General features: G+C 47.1%; 1 protein-coding gene across 3 annotated transcripts in view; it reads left to right on the top strand.

Annotated features, from left to right (window-relative positions):
* Zfat (zinc finger and AT-hook domain containing) overlaps nt 1–21,507 on the top strand; it is a 181,160-nt gene that overhangs the window by 62,427 nt on the left and 97,226 nt on the right. For all 3 annotated transcript variants that reach the window (XM_052747939.1, XM_052747937.1, XM_052747940.1), the window contains 4 exons: nt 9,486–9,671; nt 12,231–12,381; nt 15,736–17,186; nt 17,956–18,188. In XM_052747939.1, the coding sequence (XP_052603899.1) occupies nt 9,486–9,671; nt 12,231–12,381; nt 15,736–17,186; nt 17,956–18,188 (2,021 nt within the window). The remainder of the gene's footprint in view (nt 1–9,485; nt 9,672–12,230; nt 12,382–15,735; nt 17,187–17,955; nt 18,189–21,507) is intronic.

Genomic DNA, 21,507 nt, shown 5'->3' with positions numbered 1-21,507 from the left:
GTCCGGCCCTGGTGCAGGGGAGGCTGGAGCACAGTGTGCACGCCACCCATGAACATCTGCTTCCCTTTCTAAGGTCTGCTCTCTCCTGTGCAGTGTCATCACTTTTGAAAATGCTTTCGTCTCCAAAGGAAATGAAATAGAGAGAATTATGTTAATTTGCTAGGGTTGAAGAGCGACTCTGCACAGATGTCAAGAAATTAAATGTTACCGTTGACAGATTCTTGGGAATACACGAGACTAGGTAGCAGGGTGAGACAGGTACCACCCAATCTCTACCCAATTCCCACTCCCAGAGCTGACCCGTAGGGGTCACAGCTTTCACTAACACAAGGCAAATTAAGGCATGATGTGACTCGGTGATTACCCAAATGGGATACCTTGCAAGGCCCTCAGAAGATGCCTGAAACCTACCTTGCATGGTGCTGAACTCTGTCCGTTCTGTACTGATCACAGTTATGATGATGTTTTTTCCTTAACATAGATGGCTATGATAAGGGTTGATTTAGAAATCTGACACAGGAGACCCATGGCCAAACATTGGACTGCACTTGGGGAGGCCCACTGAGGAGAGGGAGGAGGGATTGTAGGAAACAGGGGGGTCAGGAACATGGCAGGAAAACCCACAGAAACCACTAGCCTGGCTCATAGGAACCAACAACCAGGGAGCCTGCATGTGACCGACTTAGGCCCTCTACATGTATATGACAGTTGTATAGCTTGGTCTCTATGTGGGACTCCTGGGAACCTATTCCTCATGCTGGATGGCCTTGCCCAGCCTGAGTACAAGGGGAACTGCTTGGTCTTATGGCAGCTTGATATGCCATGCTTTGCTGAAGCCCATGGGAGGCCTGCCCCTTCTGAGTAAGGAGGAGGGGTGGATTGGGGGCGGGTTAAGGGGAGGAGGGGGGCGGTAGGGGGAGGAGAGGATGGAGAAGAGGCTGAGGTTGGGATGTAAGCTAACTAACTAACTAACTAACTAAATAAATAAATAAAATCTGACACAGGAAGATTAATAACAATCACTACTAATAACTGATCATGATAACATTGTAATAAAAGTGGCTTAAACTTCTGAATTCTTTATTTCTATAATTTTCAGATTGTGTTTGACCATGTATAAGTGGAACTAGACGAGGTGGGGGGATGACTGAGTTTCAGCACAGACTTGAGCTGGACTTGCAGTGTGGCAGACACTTCCTGAGAACCTCTCCTGTGTGCTTGTTTCCCTGTGAGAGGGCACTGTGAACATTCTCTAGTGAGTCTCACCGTGACTCATTCTGCAGATGCTGCTCGTAGCTTTAGAGAGTTCTGAATGTCTCCAGCAGAAAGGCAGAACAGGATCTCAGCTGTGATGCCCTTGACATTGTATCTGGTGATCTCTGCCATGCCTTCTCAAAGCTGACTTTTACATCCAGTGACATTTCGCCAAGTACCTGGCGCAGCCTATACCAGCAGTTTTGACACCATTATCAGGGCCCTTCAGCAGTGCTCAGAGGATGAAGTTGCAGAGACCAAGGACAAATGTTCGAGGCAGTGATAGGGTGATGTTGGAACCCCACCCACTTCATCTACTTTAGTTGGCATGTCTGAATTGATTGATGGCACCAAAATTGCCTGAGGAGGTCACTTTAAAAGGTCCTACTACTAAAAAGCATTTCAAAAGTCACCATCCCAGTGTGCTGACAGACACAGCTGGAGTCACACAATGCTGAAAATATAATATAGGATTTGATGGACAAGGGGACTTTGGCAAAGGACCTTGTTCTTTGAAAGCATGGATTTATAAAAGCCTTGGGGGGAAAGATATATGAAATGTTTGGCTTAGAAAGGCGCATGCATGTGTGTAGGAATAAAGTTGAGTTCTGGTCACAGCTCTTGACAGTGCTCTGCCTGCAGAGACCAAGGCATCAGCACAGCAGTGTGCCTTTCTCTCTCCTGTGACACCGAGTACAGGAAAAGGACCAAATGGCAGAGACCATCGCCAGGTGTTTTTTTGTGAACCCCACAGCTGCCGATGAGGTTGATATTGCCTTCTGCCCCTTCCTGATGCCACAGCTCATCAGTTGGGACCAACAAAAGGTTGTGGGGGTTGACATCCCCAAGTTGGTCCTAAATCTTAAGGATCTCAGATATATTTCAGCTATTGATGGGAATCTTTTCTAGAACTTGTTGAAAAGTAGTTTTAAACATTCAATAGTTTGAAAATGATCCTCCCTTAGGATTAATTGTATATGCAATGTGGTTTTTTTCCTGTCACTATGATAACTGACTTTCTGTCACTTGTGCTAACTGATTGTAAAGAGGAAAAGTTTATTTTGTCATAGTCTCAGGAGTTTTAATCTGGTCATTTGACTCTGTTCTTTTTGGGCGTATCATGAAACAGTACCCTATGTGGCTGGGGGAGGGGAATTTGGTAGAGCAAACTACTTAACTCATGGTGTTGGCAAGCAAAGGGACTCAGAATGGGCTGGGTCTCATCCCGCTGACCCCACTTTTCACTAGACCTCTCTCTCCTCTCAGAGGTCCCTCCTCCTCCGCTGTGCCACAGGCTGGAGACTAAGCTTTTCAGGTGTTGACTTTTAGACGCACCGCAGCATCCAACAGCATTGTGTAACTACACATGCATCTGCAGCAGAGCATCGGGAGGACCTGGAGTTTGATCTGCACCCCACACCCCATTTACCCATGCTGTATTTACTTTTAGAACTTGGTTGTGTTTCTTAAAGGCCATCAGCTTGGGGCTGGAGTGATGGCTTAGCCGTTAAGAGCAGTGGCTGTTCTTCCAGAGGACCTTGGTCTTTTTCCCAGCACCTACATGGCAGCCTCACAACCATCTGTAACTCTTGTATTGGGACATCCACTGCCTTCTGCAGGCATTGCATGCTCGTGGTTCACAGACATACATGCAAGGAAAAGCACCCACACCCAAACAAACAAATAAGCAAACACCAGCTTGCCATCTCTTCAGCCATTCCTCATCAGGCACTTATCCTATACTGAGGGAGAAGGGTGTCCATCAGCCATTCTCTTGAACAAGAGTAATTGTCCCAAATTTCTTGTTGGCACTAGCTGGGAGCCTGGATTGCAGCAGGGGAGTCGCTCACTGCCCCGTGTCTCACCATCTCAGTGAGGGGGCACCTTTAGCAGTGTCTTTAGTACTAAGTGTTCAATCTTCCTCTGTGCTGGGGAAACAAACACGTGTCTGCTGAACAGAGAATTGCCTCTTCATAGCAAGGAACATGGCTGCCCAGCCGGAAGAATTGGGCCCACCCTAGACAGCCTTCGTGGTATTGCAAATGCCTGGCCCTGGCACTGCATCTGTCGCTCTCGGAGCCAGCTGTGCAGTTGAGTACATGGCAGGCTTTTGCCCAGGCTCGAGTGGGGCTGCTCATCTGCATAAAGTGATTAGGAACAAATAGCCTCTTGCTGCTTGTGGAGACTCAGCTGAAGGCACAGAGAGCCAATGCCAGTCTTTCTTCTGGCCAAATTAGCCTTAGGCACAGATGGCCTGGGCTGTCTGAGTGAACTAGGCTGGGAAGGGGGCTGCTCAGCAGCTGCAGTCTATGACCTGCCCGTAAGCTGGCCAGCTTTCTAGACACAGCAGTGATGGTTGTGGCAATCGCCTCCCAGTGCAGCGATTCTCAGCCAGTGGGTCGTGACCCCCTTGGGGGGGGTCACATAGCCAATACTTACATTACAGTTCATAACAGCAGTAAAATTACAGTTATGAAGTAGCAACGAAATAATTTCATGGTTGGAGGTCAGCACAGCATGAGGAACTGTATTAAAGAGTTGCAGCACTAGGAAGGTCGAGAACCACTGTTCAGGGCATCCGCTAGGCCCCTCTGTTGTCTCTGGGATGCATTCTGTTAGGTCTTTATTATGTAGGCTTTGCTGTTTGACCACGGTCTTGGTCCACCCTGGATCTACCCGTGCAGTTGACTCCTTCCCATGTGCTTTGTCTAACTGTCCCCTTTGCATATTTCAGAGGCAGGAGAGGACAGTGGACAGTCTTGCTTTGCAGTTGGACAGACTTACACATGGTGCTGGTCTGACACATCAGGAGAGTCTCAGCTATGTCACTTCTTCCTCTGCCACACCGTGGTTTCCTGATCTCCCTAAGGCATTGGCAGTCGTCCTTAAGGGCAGAGGGAACAGACTCATGGTGGGCCCAGTGTGCTGAGGACTGGAGTCACCCATGGTTGATTCTGAGCTGCCGGAGGATAGGCGACAGATCTGGCTTTTTTTTCTGGGTCCCTAGTACCCTGTGTAGTACCAGACACCTGGAGAACCCGCCTTGTTATTTGCTTAAGGAATGAATGGATGATTTTCCTCATCTGAGATTTGCAGCCTTTTCTATCTCTCTCCACTTTGTCGAGTATCTCTTTCTACTTTGCTGAGTATTGGACACTGTGGAAGTTGCCCTGTGGAATGAGCTGAACTCTACCAACCCCACTGAGCTTCTTTTGACCAGGGAGACAGATGAGGAAGAGTTAAACCAATGACAGGCTTAGTCTCAGCAGCTTTCCTGACCTACTACTAGTAGGGATGTTGGTGTGAGATGTGTTGGCTACCTCAGAACCCAGAGAACAGCCCACACTTAGAAATGCTCACCTCCACTGCCTGCCAAGGCCTGCACTTAACTGCCTCTGGTGGATGATGACCTTCTGTGGGTGACTAACTTATTTCTTGTGCTCACATCCATTGTCAGTCTCCCCCCTGCCATGGGTGATCCTGACTGGAGACACAGTGTGGTATTTGCCTGCTGACTTTCGTCCACTATTAGCAGACCATTGGCTATGCGTGCCAGCCCACTGGCAGTGCGCACACAGTAGGACTAAATCCAACAACTATGTGCAAGAGGGAGAACCCAAGAAACAGATCCGTTACAGAACTACTGAATTTTCCAAAGAAAAGGAAGCTACAGCAAATATAGGCATTGGCTGGGGGAGAACGTAGAAAAGTTTCTGAAGTCAATAACTCAGAGGAAGTAGGAGACCATTGAAAACACTCCAATAAAAGGCCATGAAGCCTATAAGCTGGAGGTGGGGAATGCTGGGTTCTTGAAGAAGCACCTGCAGCATGACTGCCAGCTCAGGTCCAGGAGGTGTTTCAGTGGGAAGAGGCAACTCTGAGAAGCACAGAGATGGGTGAAGTGAGGATTGGGAAATTCATGAACAGCCAGGTCAGGAGATGTACTGGTGATTTTTCTCACTGCTGATAGAAGCAGCTAAGGAAGAGAGGTTTGTTTTGGCTCAGTATTTCAGAGCATATAGTACATCATGGCAGGAAAGGCATGGTGTTCTCTCAGTAGTGCTGGGCATGTGAGAATCAGGAAACAGAGAGCTCAGGCTGGAGTCAGAAGCCCATGTCACTTTCAGGGCAGAAGCAGAGAGCTCAAGCTGGAGTCAAAAGCCCATGTCACCTTCAGGACCTGCCCACAGAGATCTACTTCTGCTAGTTAGGCCACTGTCCTGAAGCTTTCACAGCCTCCCCAAATAGCGCCACTTGCTGGAGACCAATTGTTCAAACTCATCTTATATTCCAGCCATGACAAATGGAAAAAGGATGATGTTGTCCAAACGGAGAAAGCAGAAAGCTACCAAAACAAACAAACAAAAAACAAAACCAGCTATCAATATGTCTTCTCTTTCTTCTCCCTGTTGGCTTTCCACAAAGAAATACTAAGTCGGAGGAGTGTAAGTAGGTATCCATGCAGCTGAGCTAGGTGCAAGGCTGCAAGGAACAGATACACAGGGCATGTGGTAGAGAGCTGGGCATTCCTGTACACTTGGGGCTGTGTGTCTGGTAACATCCAGCTCTCCATGCCAGCCCCCATGTCTTGCTTTTGTCTTACCCTGAATTCTTCACTACTCACTAAGTGCCCCAGGCATACTTGGAGCAAGTGTGCTGATAGTTCTCTGCAGAGCCTTATTAATTCTAGTGTCCTCAAGGGATATATAGTGATCATCTCCAAGAACCATGTCCCATGATGCTCAGGGTACTGCCTGGCCCATCATGTCCCAAACTATGGGAAAGCCTAGTGTTAGGGTTCTGGAGGCTCTTAGGTAGAGTATGACTACTCCAGACTATTGATCTGCTTCCTCTGAGGCTATACAGAACTGGAGACAGAGGATACTCAGGGGTGCTCATTTGAGATGGTTCTGGGGGAGGTCTCTTAGCTTGTATTCCTTTGGAAGTAGCTGTTGCTGCTGGCAGTTGATCTGGATGTGATCCTAGGAAGCAGGAGTTGGAGCTGGGCTAGTGGGACCTACCAGGACAAGTGTTATAGAACATCATTCTCAGAGCATAATGGCCATTATCTTCTTCATACCAGCTCTGACTTCAGTGTATTCTCAGTTCCTACAAAGGAAGGTGTATTCCTACAGAGGGTGGAGTTGAAAGTATGTAGCTCTGGGACCCTTGGAGTGGAGGCATGGCTGGCAGAGGTGAGACACTGGTTGGCGGTGATCTTTGATGGTTATGGCTCTTGGTCAGACCTCTGCTTCCTGACTGCCACAGTCATATGACCAGCCACCTCACATGCCCATTGCCATGTACAGGAGCTAGTCCTGTCACCATACTTTCCCTGTTATAGTAGAGTGTTCCCTCTGAACTATTAGCCAAAGCAAACATCTCCCCACTTTAGCTGCCTGTCAGGGATTTTGCCACAGTGATGGGGAGAACAACCAACCCATATGCATCCTGACAGCTCGACCACAGAGCAGCCAGAAGAAGGGAGTCGGAGTGGCTGCAGTAGTCAAGATGAGAGGTGGCTTCTTTGTGTCTTCTCTACCTAGGTCAACTCAGGTCCCTCCCTTCTTTCTTAATCTGATGTGGCTTCCCAACCTTTACCCACTGCCAGCCACCCACTGCTGGTGCTCATTTCTGCAGTGTATACCCTTGGTGTCTACTGCAGAGCTTGCTGTCATTCATCGTCTGCAGCACGTGGGACCTCCTCATCTCTTACCCTGGCTGACAGTGTGTGCCCTTGTTTTCTTGTGGATTTATATTGTTAACCAGGATAAGCTTATGGTGAATTCAGATTCTCAGGTCCTCTTTTTTGTTAATGTCAACATATTTATTCTTGGCATATCACCCACATATTGAATTGTATCCCATGGTGAACTCTGTTATAGAGCGAGACATCATTTTACAAGCAAAAAAAAATCCATTAAATGTTGTTCTACCTTTTTTTTTATAGCATCTGAAATATCTTGCTGTAGTATTTATGTGCGCATATCACCAATATCTAGGTGACGAAAAGACTTCTGTGACTCAGACAGTTTTAGGCCTTTGGAAATGTTTTTTGTTATGGCTACTAAAAAATAAAATAAGTCAAAAATTGCTGTGAGGTGTCATGCATAGTAGACTTTATACTATGTAGGCTCTTCCAGCAACCTTGGAGACCAGGTGCTGTTCCCATCCTGTTGCTTTCAGGGTCTGACATTATTAGTGTGGTGTTGGTCCTTGCCTTAGGACCTTGGAGGGCAGCATGCAATTCTGATTCATGAAGCCTCCTATCATCCTTCTCTTTTGTTTCATGTTAATATATTTAATACCAGTACTAATCTATTAAAGACTAACCCAAGGCTGTTTTCTTCAGGTCTGGAGACGATCCAGGAACCAGGCATGCACTGTGTTGGTTTATGGGACACAATGTGAATGCTTGGTTTGATCATTCTGTTTCCTTGACTTTACCCCAGCCAGCATGGCTTGCTAAGAATTCACTCTCTAGATTATCTGTTGTACATTTACTGGTGCCTTGTGTTGGCCTGGCTGGAGCAGACTTAGATGTAGGAAGCACTGAAGGTTGGTTTCTGCCCGTCTCCCTGTGTGTTCCCCTCCCCGCCACTGCCTCTGCCTCATTGTTTCTGGGTTTCAATCTCACCTCCCTGATAACCCCTTATATTCCCACACTTTCCAAAACCCACCCTCACACCTTCCGGTCTGTTTGCCTGCGCCATATCCCTTGCCTATCCCCTACACTCATGTGTGGAATCTCTCCCAGTGTTCTCTCCAGACATTGTGAAGACCCTGTCCTCAGGTGGGGCATTTCAGACATGGTGATTCTAATAAAGCTCTCTCTACCCTTCTTCCCTGAGTTTCATCTCACTGGGGGCTGCTGTCTAGTTATTAACTCCTTTGTTCTTCACTGATATGTGGAGGCTGTTTTTTCTCCTTAGGCTAATGCCAAGGTTCGACCTGTCATGGCTGCTGTTGTATGTCTGTGACTGATGCATTGGTTCTGCAAGCATTTGAGTGGTATGGGAGCCCATTTATTTCATTCTCCACAGCATGGCATACATGTAAAGCGTTATGCAAACCCAGCTCTTCCTTGGATTAGACGGCTTCAGTGGCTCACCATTGCCTTCCAGAGATGCACATAGGAGACAACAGGTCCTATGATGCCCTAAGTGTTTTTCTTGGCTTCCCCATTGTCCTAAGAACGGCCAGATAGCAACCAGCCTTGAAAAACAACAGCGCCTGTAAAAACCTGGACCTACCATCTTCCTTTGAGCCATCAGAAGATGTGACAGTCACCCCACCTCCCAGGAGCCCCCAGCAGGGCCAGGCCAGGCACAGTCTACATTTCATTTAATGCAGGTTGACTGGGCTCCATGTCATCACCTAAGGAGAGTGGAAGTTTCTATAGTGTTCATGGACTTCTGGGACTTACCTCTTACTCTTGAAACCCATTTTGGTCACCCTCTGCTTTCTCACGAAGTTGTGGACACTGTGATGCTCAGCCAAGTATTTATCCCCTGTCTTTGTCATCCTTTGTTAGACAGGAGCACTTCCATTTTTAATCACACACATGCCTAGACCATATAGCTCCTTCCTCATGACTGGTTCTCTATCTTTCCCATCCAATGGTTCATTAACCCTCGCCTTTTCACTCAGCCATAGCTAACGTCTCCATAAAGCCTTTCTGACCTCTCGGGTAGCTTCTACCATCCTGTTCTTTACTCTTGTTTCATGGGACACAGAGCAGAGACTGCTCTTGATCACTCCTGTTGACTCTGGGTTCTGGAGTAGAGGGCCCCTGAGGGCTTGGTGTGTTCTTGTCCTGTGTCCATCATGCCTGGCACAGGGAAAGTGTCTGGCAAGTGTCAGTTGATTAGGAGAAGGCCTTTCTTGGACTGTGAATCGCAGGTCATTTTATCTGCAGTGCTGATATCAACGATGCTTCATGCATATGAGCCCAGGGTCTATGCTGCTTTGTCTAGCAGTGCATTCCTGGTACCTGGGTGTGTCCTGGATACAGTGAGCATGCTTGGCATTGAGTTTGTAAGAGCCAGCAATGGTGCAGGAGCTAGCATAATGTCCTGGCAGGCATTGTAGGCCAGGAAGAGAGATGAAATGGAGGTGGGCATGAGGATGCAGGGGAGGCATCTCCTTTGCCATCACCTCCAGTGATAGTCGTATTTCCTCCTCAGCTGGCCTGAAGGGATAGCTTATCCATCTTGATATTTGCTCCCTAGGTAACGAGTCAGACCTTGAGCTAGAAAAGAAGTACAAAGAAGATGATCGAGAGAAGGCTGCAAAAAGACCACGGGCTCAGAAAACAGAGAAAGTCCAGAAGATCTCAGGAAAGGAGGCAGGGCAGCTTTCTGGAGCCAAGAAACCCATCATCAGCGTGGTCTTAACTGCTCATGAAGCCATTCCAGGTGACTGATGACAGGCTGGAAATGATACAGTGAGAGCCTGGAGCCCAGCTGCCCTTGGAGCAGCCTGAGGAAGGAGGGCTGGGTCAGAGCCTGTGTGTTAGGTGTCCTACTGGAGCGTCAATTAGTCACCTATACCTGCAGTGATCCCAGACCTCATTATCCCCGGGGGCTGCCGTGCCTGTCTCCTCAGCCGACTCCGTCTGTGCCTCTCCCCAGCCCCTCAGCTGGTGGTGTCCCTGTCGTCTTGCAGTGACTGCCTCCTTGGTGGGAGCTGCCTGCTCAGTCCACACAAGTGCACCAGCTGCTCGGCAGGCCCAGGCAGACACTGCCTAGCTTCTTCACCTTTGGATGGTAGTCACTAAATATTTTTCAGTACTAGATGTTTCTATTTATTTTTCCTTTTCCATGAACATAGCTGGTAGATAATGCTATATTTTCTTTTTTAAAAGGTCACTTGTAGGAAAGACTATTTTAGACAAAAAAAGAGTGCCTTGGAGTTTCTATTTCTGTGATAAAATTACATGGACAAAAGCACTTGGGAAAGAAAGGATTTATTCCAGCTTGCTGCTCTCAGGTGGCACTCCATTTCAGAGGGAAGTCAGGGCAGGAACTCTAGGCAGAGACCTGGAGTCAGGAACTGAAGCAGAAGCCATGGAGCAATGCTACTTACTGGCTTGCTCACTCATGGCTGGCTTGCTCAGTCTGCTTACTTACTTTCTTTTTGGTTTTTTTTTTTTTTTTTTTTTTTGAGACAGTCCTTCTCTATAGGCCTTGGTTGTCCTGGAACTCACTCTGAGGACCAGGCTATCCTGGAACTCAGAGATTCACCTGCCTCTGCCTCTGCCTCTTGAGTGCTGGAATTAAAGGCATATGCTACCACGTCCGGCTCAGTCCGCTTTCTTACACAAACCTGCCCGGTGTTGGCACTGTTCACAATGAATCAGGCTGTCCCACTTCAATCCCTGGTCAAGAAAGTTCTCCAGAGTCTGCTTACAGACCACTGTGATGGAAGCATTTTCTCAGTTGAGGTTCCCTCTTCCCAGATGACTCCAGCTTGTGTCAAGTTGACGTAAAAACTAGGCAGCACAAGCAGTTTGTGATAGATTTCACACTATCATAAAAGTTGACATAAAAACTAGCCAGCACATGCAGTTTGTGATAGATTTCAAACTATCATAAAAATTGACACAAAAACTAGCCAGCACAAACAGTTTGTAATAGATCCCAGGCTATCCAGAATGTTTTAAATTTTTTATGCATTGGGGGGTATTAGCTCAGATACAGTGAGGACAGTGTCATGGTTTTCGAGCTGCTCCCTTTAAGCAGCTATTTTAGGGCTGATAGTAGCCGCTCAAATTCAAAACTCTGAATACCTTTTCTCCTTTGTACTTGACTACAAAGTAAGGTGTTCAGGAGAGAAAAGGCCATATAAAATTAGGCTACTTGAACTTTCTGGAAAGTCACTCCACCTGCCCTACTCAACTTTACAGAAATATTATTGTGGATATGGAAAATCCCAGAGGACAGTTTCCTGTTCTCAGTGGTTGCTAGAGAAAATTTCCACAATTTTTCTTAAAAAAATTGTGGTAGTATTTTGAGATTCTAAGAGGGTAAAAGCATGATCAATTTCCTTTGGGGTTTTAGAAACACAAGTGGTTAAAGAGGAATCTTTTACACACTTGCTCTTGACCCCCACTCCACTTACACACTGACAATTCAAATTTACACATATATACATTCACATTCATGCATTCACACTCATACACTCACATGCACACACACACTAATATACACTCCCACACACTCCCTCCAACTCCCACACCTACTCATCTTCACACATATACGTGCACCCTTACACACTTATGACCTACTCACACAGACTCATGCACAAACACACATACACACTCACACACACAATCACTTTCGCACACATAAACTCATATTCACACACACATACACATACACTCATGTCCACACACATAATAAAACATACATGTTCACCTACCTACACGTGTGCACCTAGACATTCACCCCCACAAAGTGTACCTGCTCTGTATGGTCTTGGGTCAGTTTATGACCGAATAAAGCAAAGGTGACCCTGGGGTTCTTCTCTTTGTACCTTCAATTTCTGTTCATAGGAAGAGAATCAGAGATATTAGGGTGCTCACATTCCTGTTTTGTTGACTGCTCTGCTACCCTATGCTTCCTTGATGTAGCTTTCTACTTGCTTTAAGTTTAACAGCTGTGGCTTTGTAGACATTCTTGCAAGTGATAGGTGTATTTTTGCCTGTTTCAAAATTAGATCAAGTAAAACTGTACTTCAAGAAGACATTTGGGTACACTACTAGAAAAACTGCATCTACACACACACACACACACACACACACACACACACACACACACACACACACAATTAAATGTGTTATCTGAATAAGAAAACCAGTGTGTTGCATGGAAGTCCTGCAGTAAAGTGCCCCCAGGACCTGCTGACTCTGCTGGACAGGGTCAGGGCTATTGCTAGCACCTCTCAGTAAGTAGTGTACTGTGTATCAATCTCAGGTGCTACCAAGATTATTCCAGTGGAGGCTGGCCCCCCTGAAACAGGAGCAGCCCCTCCCGAGACCACTGCAGCAGACCTGGTGCCACGGAGAGGGTACCAAGAATATGCCATTCAGCAGACCCCGTATGAGCAGCCCATGAAGTCAAGCAGGTGAGTTGTTCCATGGGCTTAATTCAGAGGTGGGCTGCAGTAATATTCACAAAGAGCAGGAAAGATCTGTACATTTGCTGGTCTGGATTCTCTTCATGGCCACATCTGTAAAGGGTCTTAACTCATTGGCTTAGCTGAAGAGTCCACCCCTCCATTATGCCCTAGTATAGTTAGTTCTTCCTGAGACCAAGGCAGACCAGTGTGCCCTAGGAACTGAGCATTCACTTGTCTTCACAGGGCACACATGTTATCTAGTCAAATGTGTCATTAAACTATAAAAAGAGGTGCAAACAGGGCCTGGTTTGCACATCCTGCGATAGTTTCTCTTTTAGTAGGGACATAGGCACACTGTAAAAACTGAAACAACCCTTGTGGTGAGAGCTACTGCAACCCATAGTTCCTTCTAGATTTCACTTCCCTGGCTAGTTCACTGCGTATACTTGTTATTTTTTCATGGTATACTAATATATATATGTGTGTGTGTATATATATATACATATATATGTATGTATATGTGTATATATATATTGTTTTGGTTTTTTCAAATACAAAATACTAAATGTACTATTATTTTTTTTACATTTAAAAAATTTACCGCACCTTGAAAAATCTTTCAATTTTAGTACATATTAAAAATAATCTGTCTTCTTATATGTTTCTATTGTAACTTAAACAACTTTTAAAAAAAAGAAACCACTTATGTAGTCTAGGCTAGTCTTAAACCCACAGTTTTCTTGTCTCGGCCTCCTGTGTGTGAGGATTACAGGCATGTGCTACCACAGCCAAGTCAAATCAGCACATTCTTTCTGTGATAGCAGCGCAGTGATTCACACTCTGAGATGTCCACCTTCCCAGGCTTCTTCAGGACTTCCTGAAAGACGAATTGCCCCAAGTGAAATTGCTGCATCATGGAATGAGTACTTAGAACTCTAATGGGCATCCAAAACTGGCCCTCCTCCCAGGGCTTGGGGTAGTCATTGCTTTCTAGATGTGTGTTAGCTGGATATGGCCCTGTTGAAGTCAATGGACAAACATTTAAGCGGGGTCTGAACACCAAGTGTTTGTCTGTGTGAGATCCTTCAAGGATATTGCTGCCCTTAACTGTCGTGAAAACATGGGCATTGAAGGTGTTCGTTCCTTCAGCCGACTGTTCCCTTGTTTCTTTCAGGTAGCTTCCCAGAGGTGGACTCACTGCAGTCGGGTGTCTGACCTCTGGATATTCTTCAGCAGTACCTCCCTCACCAAATAGGAAACACTGGCAGTACGATGCTTCAGAAAGCATTCTATGCCCATCACAGTTCTGTGCACTAGTTCACAGTCATCATTTGTGGCTCAAGCTTAAATTCAAATGGAGCCTGCTCAGCATCAGCACCAGACTTAGTATCTTCTCCAAAAGCAGGCCACTCAGAGCTCTGCTAGATACTTGTCTGATAATAATATAAAAACAAAGAACAAAAGATTCTCTTAAGACCATTTAGGTCTCTCAACAGAGGAGGAAATGCTGAGATTTGCTTATTTAATTAATGTTATGAATCCAGGGCTTCTTTCTTCAGTGTTCTTTATAAAATGTATCACCTTCTGGATGTCTTTGTCATTTGGGAGAGATCCAAATGGCTTCCCTTAAAGAAGCCGTGGGCTTAGCATGCAGGCATACTAGTAGCTTTCCCATCTGAATATTTTAATTTCACCATGTGAGTTGTACTCTTTAGTATTTATGGACTGCCGTCCACGTAAGTGCTTTAAATTGAAAGAGACAGTTGTATGAACTGTCTCATCAACACAGACCTTGTATCTGTGGTAGGCACAGTTTAATGGTGCTAATTAATACCATGGCATGGTTATTAGCGCACCATAAATCCTTCTTGGCTTGCCTAGCTATACCTTCCAGAGGTGCATTCTCTCCTGCTTCCTTGATCTCCCTCACTGTCCCTGTTCCCACTGTGTGGTCACGTGCTTCAGGGCCTGCCACTTTGGTAGCAGAGGAAGCCCTCTCTAAGAGCCTTCTCCAAGTGCACAGTCGAACTGGGAGGGGCTGCTGTGCAACAGGGGTTTCCTTCAGCAAAGAGGCTGAGGAAGGGTGAGCATACTCCAGAGGCCATGGGCTCCTGGGCATGCTCAAGTCACTAAGCAATTGTTTATGTTGAGCAGATGCTTAGTTTTCTTACGTGTGAAATGGGTTGATGAGAGTGGGGATTAAATAGTCAGCACATGGTTGGTTGTAAGGACCGCCTGATTACTAGTCAGAACTGCTGCTATTTCGTTCAGTGCAGCCTCGCCACATTGGAAGAGGCTCCAGGAAGCAAATCATGCTTTTATTCCCCACCATATGTGCAAAATCTGACACATGCCCCTGACATGCTGCCTGGTTTAATCAATGGAAACTGTTTATGCAATGGCGTGTGAAGTTAACGGAGATAGTAGTGCTGTTTTCCCGATCTGAGCTCTAACCCACTGATAGTGGAGGCAGACAGTTGGTAGTTAGTCCTCGGCTGTGTCTAAGAGCTTCAGGAGAGAGGAGTGTGGTTCATATCAGCTGTGAGCTTGCCCAGAAACCTGCCTCTCCCACCTGAGACCTGGATCATCACCGGCTGGGCTTGAAGATGCCGCTCTAGCTAGCCCTTGCTCACCACGGGAAGGCACGCCCCTGCTGTCTCGCAAACTGCAGGTCTTGTTCCAAACTCATTACCATCCATCTGTGTTCTCCCTTTCTGGGAAGAAGTGGGGGCATGGGTAAAGACAAGGGTCAGTCTTTCTCTCCAGAGCACCCTGCCAGCTTGCAAAGGGGACAAGAGCCGCCCTGACAGTTAGTGGAATGAATAGGCAGGTGTGGATAATCAAATTTGTTGAATAAGCTCACCACGGCTAGTCTCACGGAGACTGAATTTGCTTCTGTTCAGGCGCCCCAGAACAAGCAAGCTTCGGAGCATGCGTGGTGACCATGCTTGTGTGAACCACACCCCCTGTTCCTGTTCCCTTCTCTTGCCACCACCTTTTCTGTTCAGGAAGCTTTGACCGAGATGTTACCATAGCTGGTGTTCCCCAGCAGCCTTTGTTCAGTTAGAGGTGTCTTTCTCTGCTCTTCACACACTCCTTTCGATGACTATTGTGCTGCTGTGGGACACTGCAGGACTTCTTTCTCTCCCGCTAGAGTTGGTGCTCCCCGAAGACCAGCACCCTCTTCCATCATTGTCCTTGCCTATCCTGTTCTTCCCCCTAAGTCTTATTTGTTGAACAAATAATTGTTCCACCTTTGCCCACTCCCCTGTAGCTGACTCCACAGCCTTTGGTAGGTGGTTCGTTGGAAAGTTTCAAGGTCTCCAGAAGTTAATGGTGCTATTTATTATCCCTCTCTAGGTTAGGTCCCACCCAGCTGAAGATCTTCACATGTGAGTACTGCAACAAGGTCTTTAAGTTCAAGCACTCACTGCAGGCCCACCTGAGGATCCACACGAACGAGAAGCCATACAAGTGCTCCCAGTGCAGCTACGCCAGCGCCATCAAGGCCAACCTCAACGTGCACCTGCGAAAGCACACGGGCGAGAAGTTCGCCTGCGACTACTGCTCCTTCACCTGCCTCAGCAAGGGCCACCTCAAGGTGCACATTGAGCGGGTGCACAAGAAGATCAAACAGCACTGCCGCTTCTGCAAGAAGAAGTACTCGGACGTCAAGAACCTCATCAAGCACATCCGGGACATGCATGACCCTCAGGACAAGAAGGTCAAGGAGGCCTTGGATGAGCTCCGCCTGATGACGAGGGAGGGCAAGCGGCAGCTGCTCTATGACTGCCACATCTGTGAGCGCAAGTTCAAGAACGAGCTAGACCGGGACCGCCACATGCTGGTCCATGGCGACAAGTGGCCCTTTGCTTGTGAGCTCTGTGGCCATGGGGCCACTAAGTACCAGGCCTTGGAGCTGCATGTCAGAAAGCACCCCTTTGTGTATGTCTGTGCTATATGTCTCAAGAAGTTTGTCAGCTCCATCAGGCTGCGCTCCCATATCCGAGAGGTGCATGGGACAGCCCAGGAGACCTTGGTCTTTACCAGCTCCATCAACCAGAGCTTCTGCCTCCTGGAGCCTGGTGGGGACATCCAGCAAGAAGCCCTGGGGGACCAGCTGCAGCTGGCAGCTGAGGAATTTGTGTGCCCGGAAATAGATGTGCACAAGGAGGAGACTTGTCCTGGGGAAGCTCGGCCTGAGGCAGGGCCGAGGGAGCTGGAGGCCCCTGGAGAAGCAACTGCCCCGGCTGTGCCCTTGACCACCTCCAAGACTGAAAATGCTTCCCTATCCCCCAGCAAATTAGGAACCACTGTGGTTTCCTCTGACCTCAACCCTCTTGGAGTGGTTTCCGATGATTTTTTATTGAAAAATGATACCTCCTCTGCTGAGGCTCATGCTGCCGAGACAACCTTGGATGCACAGCATGGAGGCTCAGCCCAGACTCAGGGTGAAGAAGTCACACTGCTGCTGGCCAAGGCCAAAAGTGCCGAATCAGACCCAGAGACCCAGAGTGACCAGGGCCCTCCAGGGGGAGGGCAGAATTCGGTCACTCTGCCAGCCAGTGAATCTGACTCCAACAGGTGTCTCAGGTCAAACCCAGTGGAGGCCTCAGACCTCCTTCCTACAGTGGCTGATGGAGGGGACCTTGGAATGTGCCAGCCTGACTCTCGCAAACCCTCCTCTGAGCACCACCCTGGCAGCACAGCGTTCATGAAGGTCCTAGACAGTCTCCAGAAGAAGCAGATGAACATCAGTCTATGCGAGAGGATCCGGAAGGTCTATGGAGAACTGGAATGTGAATACTGTGGTAAGGAAGGCTGTGGTGGTCACATGTGCCTTGGAGTGGAGCTTTCCTTCCGAGCAGCCCTGCCCATTCCTGTCATGCTGTCATCACCTTGGGTTCCATTTGAGCTAATGTCTGTTTGCAAAGAACACCTCCTAAATGAGCCACCCTCCTCCGGGATAGACAGGAGCAGTGAGCCCTTGTCCTAAGTCACACTTGGAGCCTCCCCAGCATAGCTGACCATGTTGGGGGTCATGTTGAGGGTTGCTCACAACCTCACCCATCTCCTGACCAAGAAGAATCATTCTTCTGGTTTTCAGTGGGGGCTCCAGTTGGCTAGAGAGGGTAGGAGACTGACTGCAGCTCTGTGGACGGAGGCCCAAGCAGCTCCCTTCTAGCTGGTCTTGAAAGCTTGGCTCTGGGAGCTCCCAGACAGCAGGCAGTCCAGGAAGTAGGTAGTCTAGAGCCTGTCTCATAGCCCAGAGTGTCAGGAGGACTCGGAGGCTCTTGGATTGGTGCATTGGCAGGGTGATGTGTGACATAATTGGCTTGCAATAAACATCTCCTTTCTCTTTTCCTAGCCCTAACACCATGTGCAAGGTAGTGGTATCTTAATACTTGAAAACTGCCATTTTTGGAAAGTAATTTCCCGACAGAAGTGTGGTGGAAAGTGTGAAGGGCGTACCAGATAAAGGAGATAAATATGGCAGTTAAAAAAATGATGATAATTAAAAAAAAATCAAATTCAGTCTAAAAGAAACTTCCTTGTTCTCATGTGACAATATTTTTTTAGGCAAACTTTTTTGGTACCAAGTGCATTTTGACATGCATGTCCGCACCCACACCCGGGAACACCTGTATTATTGCTCTCAGTGTCACTATTCCTCCATCACCAAAAACTGCCTTAAACGCCATGTCATTCAGAAACACAGCAACATCTTGCTGAAGTGCCCCACTGACGGCTGTGACTACTCGACTCCAGATAAATATAAGCTACAGGCCCATCTTAAAGTTCACACAGAGCTGGTAAGTAGCAAGCCCAAACGGCAGCCCCCACCTCCTCCCCGGGTGCGGGTGCCCAGTGCTCTTTCCCATTTATGCAGAGAGAGAGAGGTATCCCTGCTGCAGGTGTGTGAACACCCTGCCCCCTCCAAGTGCAGAGGGGCCCTTCTCCTGCCTCTTGATGCCTCACAGAGCTTCCACCCTCAGCCCCTTTCACAGTGAGTCTCTGACTAGACTGAACAGATTGCATTCTCTGCAAATTTTTTAGCATTTGAGAAAGTTTACAGAAGAAAGATCTGCAGAGCAGAAATGAAGCGGAGGTTTCATAAATGGCATTTTAAGGAATTATTAATAACGGGAATAATAATAGCTGCCTGTAAGTGTTGTTGGGGGATTAATTTGGATGATTGGATTGGATTAGGTAATTATACCAGGAACAGTGTTCAGTAGGCAGTGCGAGTGTGGTGAATGTTAATGACCACTGTTGTCACATTAGCGGGGCATTTGTTGTAAACATCAACGGCATCTAGGAAGCATTTGGATTTAAGAAGTGACATGTTAATCCAAGGTGCCATTAACGTGCACGATGGGCATGTCTGGTTCTGTGGTGGTTGATCACACAGTGATTCAATGAGCAAATGTTTGTTTTTGCAAGATCTAGTCTGATGGGAAGAGGCTGACACTCCTGAGAATGATTTAAGACTTCCTAACATAAAAAAGAAGCCACACCTGGGGCCCATGGGGCTCTGTTTGTGCTAAAGACAGCACAAAAAGAGATTGAACATAAAAGGAGACTTCAGAAATTGGATGTGTTGCTCTACTTTTCTGGTCTAAGAATCACGAAGGTGCAGTTGGGAGGTATGAGATCAGAGCATGTTGGTGTAGACTCCAGCACCAGCTCCCACACTCCCACAGGCTCTGGGGCCTCAGAAAATTTACTTGTCATTTCTGAAACCTGACAGCTTTTATATAAAATATACTCTTAAAAGTCTGTCTTGGTCACTGTTCCATTGCTGTGAAGGAAACCAGGACCAATGCAACTCTTAGAAGAGAAAGCATTTAACCGAGGGCTGGCTTACAGTTTCACAGGCTTAGTTCATTATCATCATGCAGGGAGCATGAGGGCATATAGGCTGACACTGGAGCAGCAGCTGAGAACTACATTCTGATCTGTAGGCAGAGAAGGATTCTGATCTTGGCATGGGCTTCTAAAACCTCACAGCCTGCCCCCAGTGACACACTTCCTCCAACAAGGCCACACCTCCTAATGCTTTCAAATAGTGCCACTCACTGGTGTCCCAGCAGTCAAATCTATGAGCCTATAGGGGCCATTCTTATTCAAACTACCACAAAGTCCATTATGTATATACACATATATTCACACTCATGTACAGTGATATGTATAAGCATGTATGCATACATATGTACATAGACATACCTGCACACACACACACACACACACACACACACACACACACACACACACACACACACACACACATCTGTGTATATTTTGTGTGTTTCTATTCTGTTGTTAATGCAATGTTAAAATATAATGGCCCCGAAACTGAGCCTGGTAAGTAGTTGAGCATAAGTGCCGGCTGTACTGGCTTCCTGTCATATTTTCTTTCTTGTTCTCTCCTCTCTCTCTTACTCATGTTGCAGGCTTGCTTTTGTTCTTGATCTTGCTCTTCCCTTCTCCTCCTTCCCCATTTTCTCGCTCCCTCCCTTCCTCCCTCTCCCTTCCTCCCGCTCTCCCTTCCTCCTTCCCTCTCCCTTTCTCCCTCCCTCCCTTCCCCTCACTCCCTCTCTTTCTCCAGTGGGGCACGGAGGCATATGATTGGTAAACTTTTCTGTCCTTACTGTCCAGTTGGCACTGAGGCTGAGGGAATGAGTCCAGTGTTTGAATAGGCTCTTGTTAGGAGTAGCCTTGGAGTGTAGTGCTGGAGCCTAGGAAAGCAGAAGTCTGGACTGAACCCTTGCCCTGTTGACCATGTTTGGCATGAGTAATGGAACTACTGCATGGCTCAGTTTACTCATGCAGGTGAAGAGGAGGTGAAGGAGTACATGTGAGTGTCGACAGTAGTGCCTGCCTGGTATGAACTACTATTAATGCCACTGATCTTACTGTTTTGAAGCTAGCTGCTCTGGACTGAGTTTTCAAACCCAGTTGAAATGGGTGATAGGAACTAAGCCACTGTTCGCGGAAACATTGACTGTGCAGCCTAGACTGCCTCTTGTTCCATGTTCAGAATTTGTCTGTTGCTTGTGAATGTCCTGGGCCTGCTGGTCTAGCCTGGTTATTTTCTTCCTCAGATGCTGATTCTCAGTCTCTTGACCACATCCTGAGTGCTGGGATCATTGGGAGAATCAGGAATATGCCTCTGATGGCTTTGGTATTGACTTTGTGTACCTCGGTTCTTATATATAAACGGTTATTGTAGATGCCACCCTCTGAGCAAAACCATCAAGACTTTCCTGAGAACAGCAGTGGACCACCAGGACCAGTGTCGTTGACTGTTGATGGTCTGTCATAGAAAGGGGAATGGAGAGGGTCACTGGACGCTCACCTGATCCCAATCACTCTTTCTTGTACCCCACAGCCAGCTGTGTATAATTCTACCCTAATTGTGTGTGGCTTTGGGATCTCTGGGATGCTAGAGTGTGTAGATTGTGGGAGTGTTCACTGAAATGCTTGGAACTCCATCTGCTTAGTAGTTGTCATTAGTTCTGGGGCGAGACTTTGTGTGTGTGTGTGTGTGTGTGTGTGTCTCTTTGGAGTTACCCAGACTCCAGTAAGTAACTTCTGATCTGTGTTCTATAAATAAGCTCAATAAACTCATTGATTCCCCAGGTTAGCCTTTGATGGGAGCACACTTTGGTTTGCTATTGGAGCCCTATAAGGAGTGGGTAAGCATCTGACTGCTTCTCCCCAGGGAATGTGCACACATCACTGGCATTCACCCTTCTACTTTTGGGGTGATGAGTATGGTTGTGACTTCCTTCAGAGCGCTCATCTCACCTTTAGTAACATGTAGAAGTTCTAGGGAGGTCAACCTTGGGGCAGAAAGCTGCTGGTTTGATCTTATAGCCACTTCTTGGGTTTTTAACTTAATTCCCATGTCACCCCTAGGAGTTAGGAATCATTTCCTTTACCACACAGAGTCTGGTGTCCCTGTCTCTATCATGCAATAACTTAGTCTGTGGTTATGCCACGAATGAGGGAAGACAGAATTCATTCCATGGCATTATCACTGTCCCATGCTATTTATTTGGTGGTAGCAGGTCTTTAGTCTTCGACATGCTTTTCTTGGTGAGTCTCTTGGATACTTGTACATCTTCT

Source organism: Peromyscus californicus, unplaced genomic scaffold (assembly GCF_007827085.1).
Source record: "Peromyscus californicus insignis strain IS unplaced genomic scaffold, ASM782708v3 Scaffold_20__1_contigs__length_68692818, whole genome shotgun sequence".
Lineage (NCBI taxonomy): Eukaryota > Metazoa > Chordata > Mammalia > Rodentia > Cricetidae > Peromyscus > Peromyscus californicus.
The sequence above is the reverse complement of the archived record's forward strand: the minus strand, read 5'-3'. Positions and strand labels throughout refer to the sequence as shown.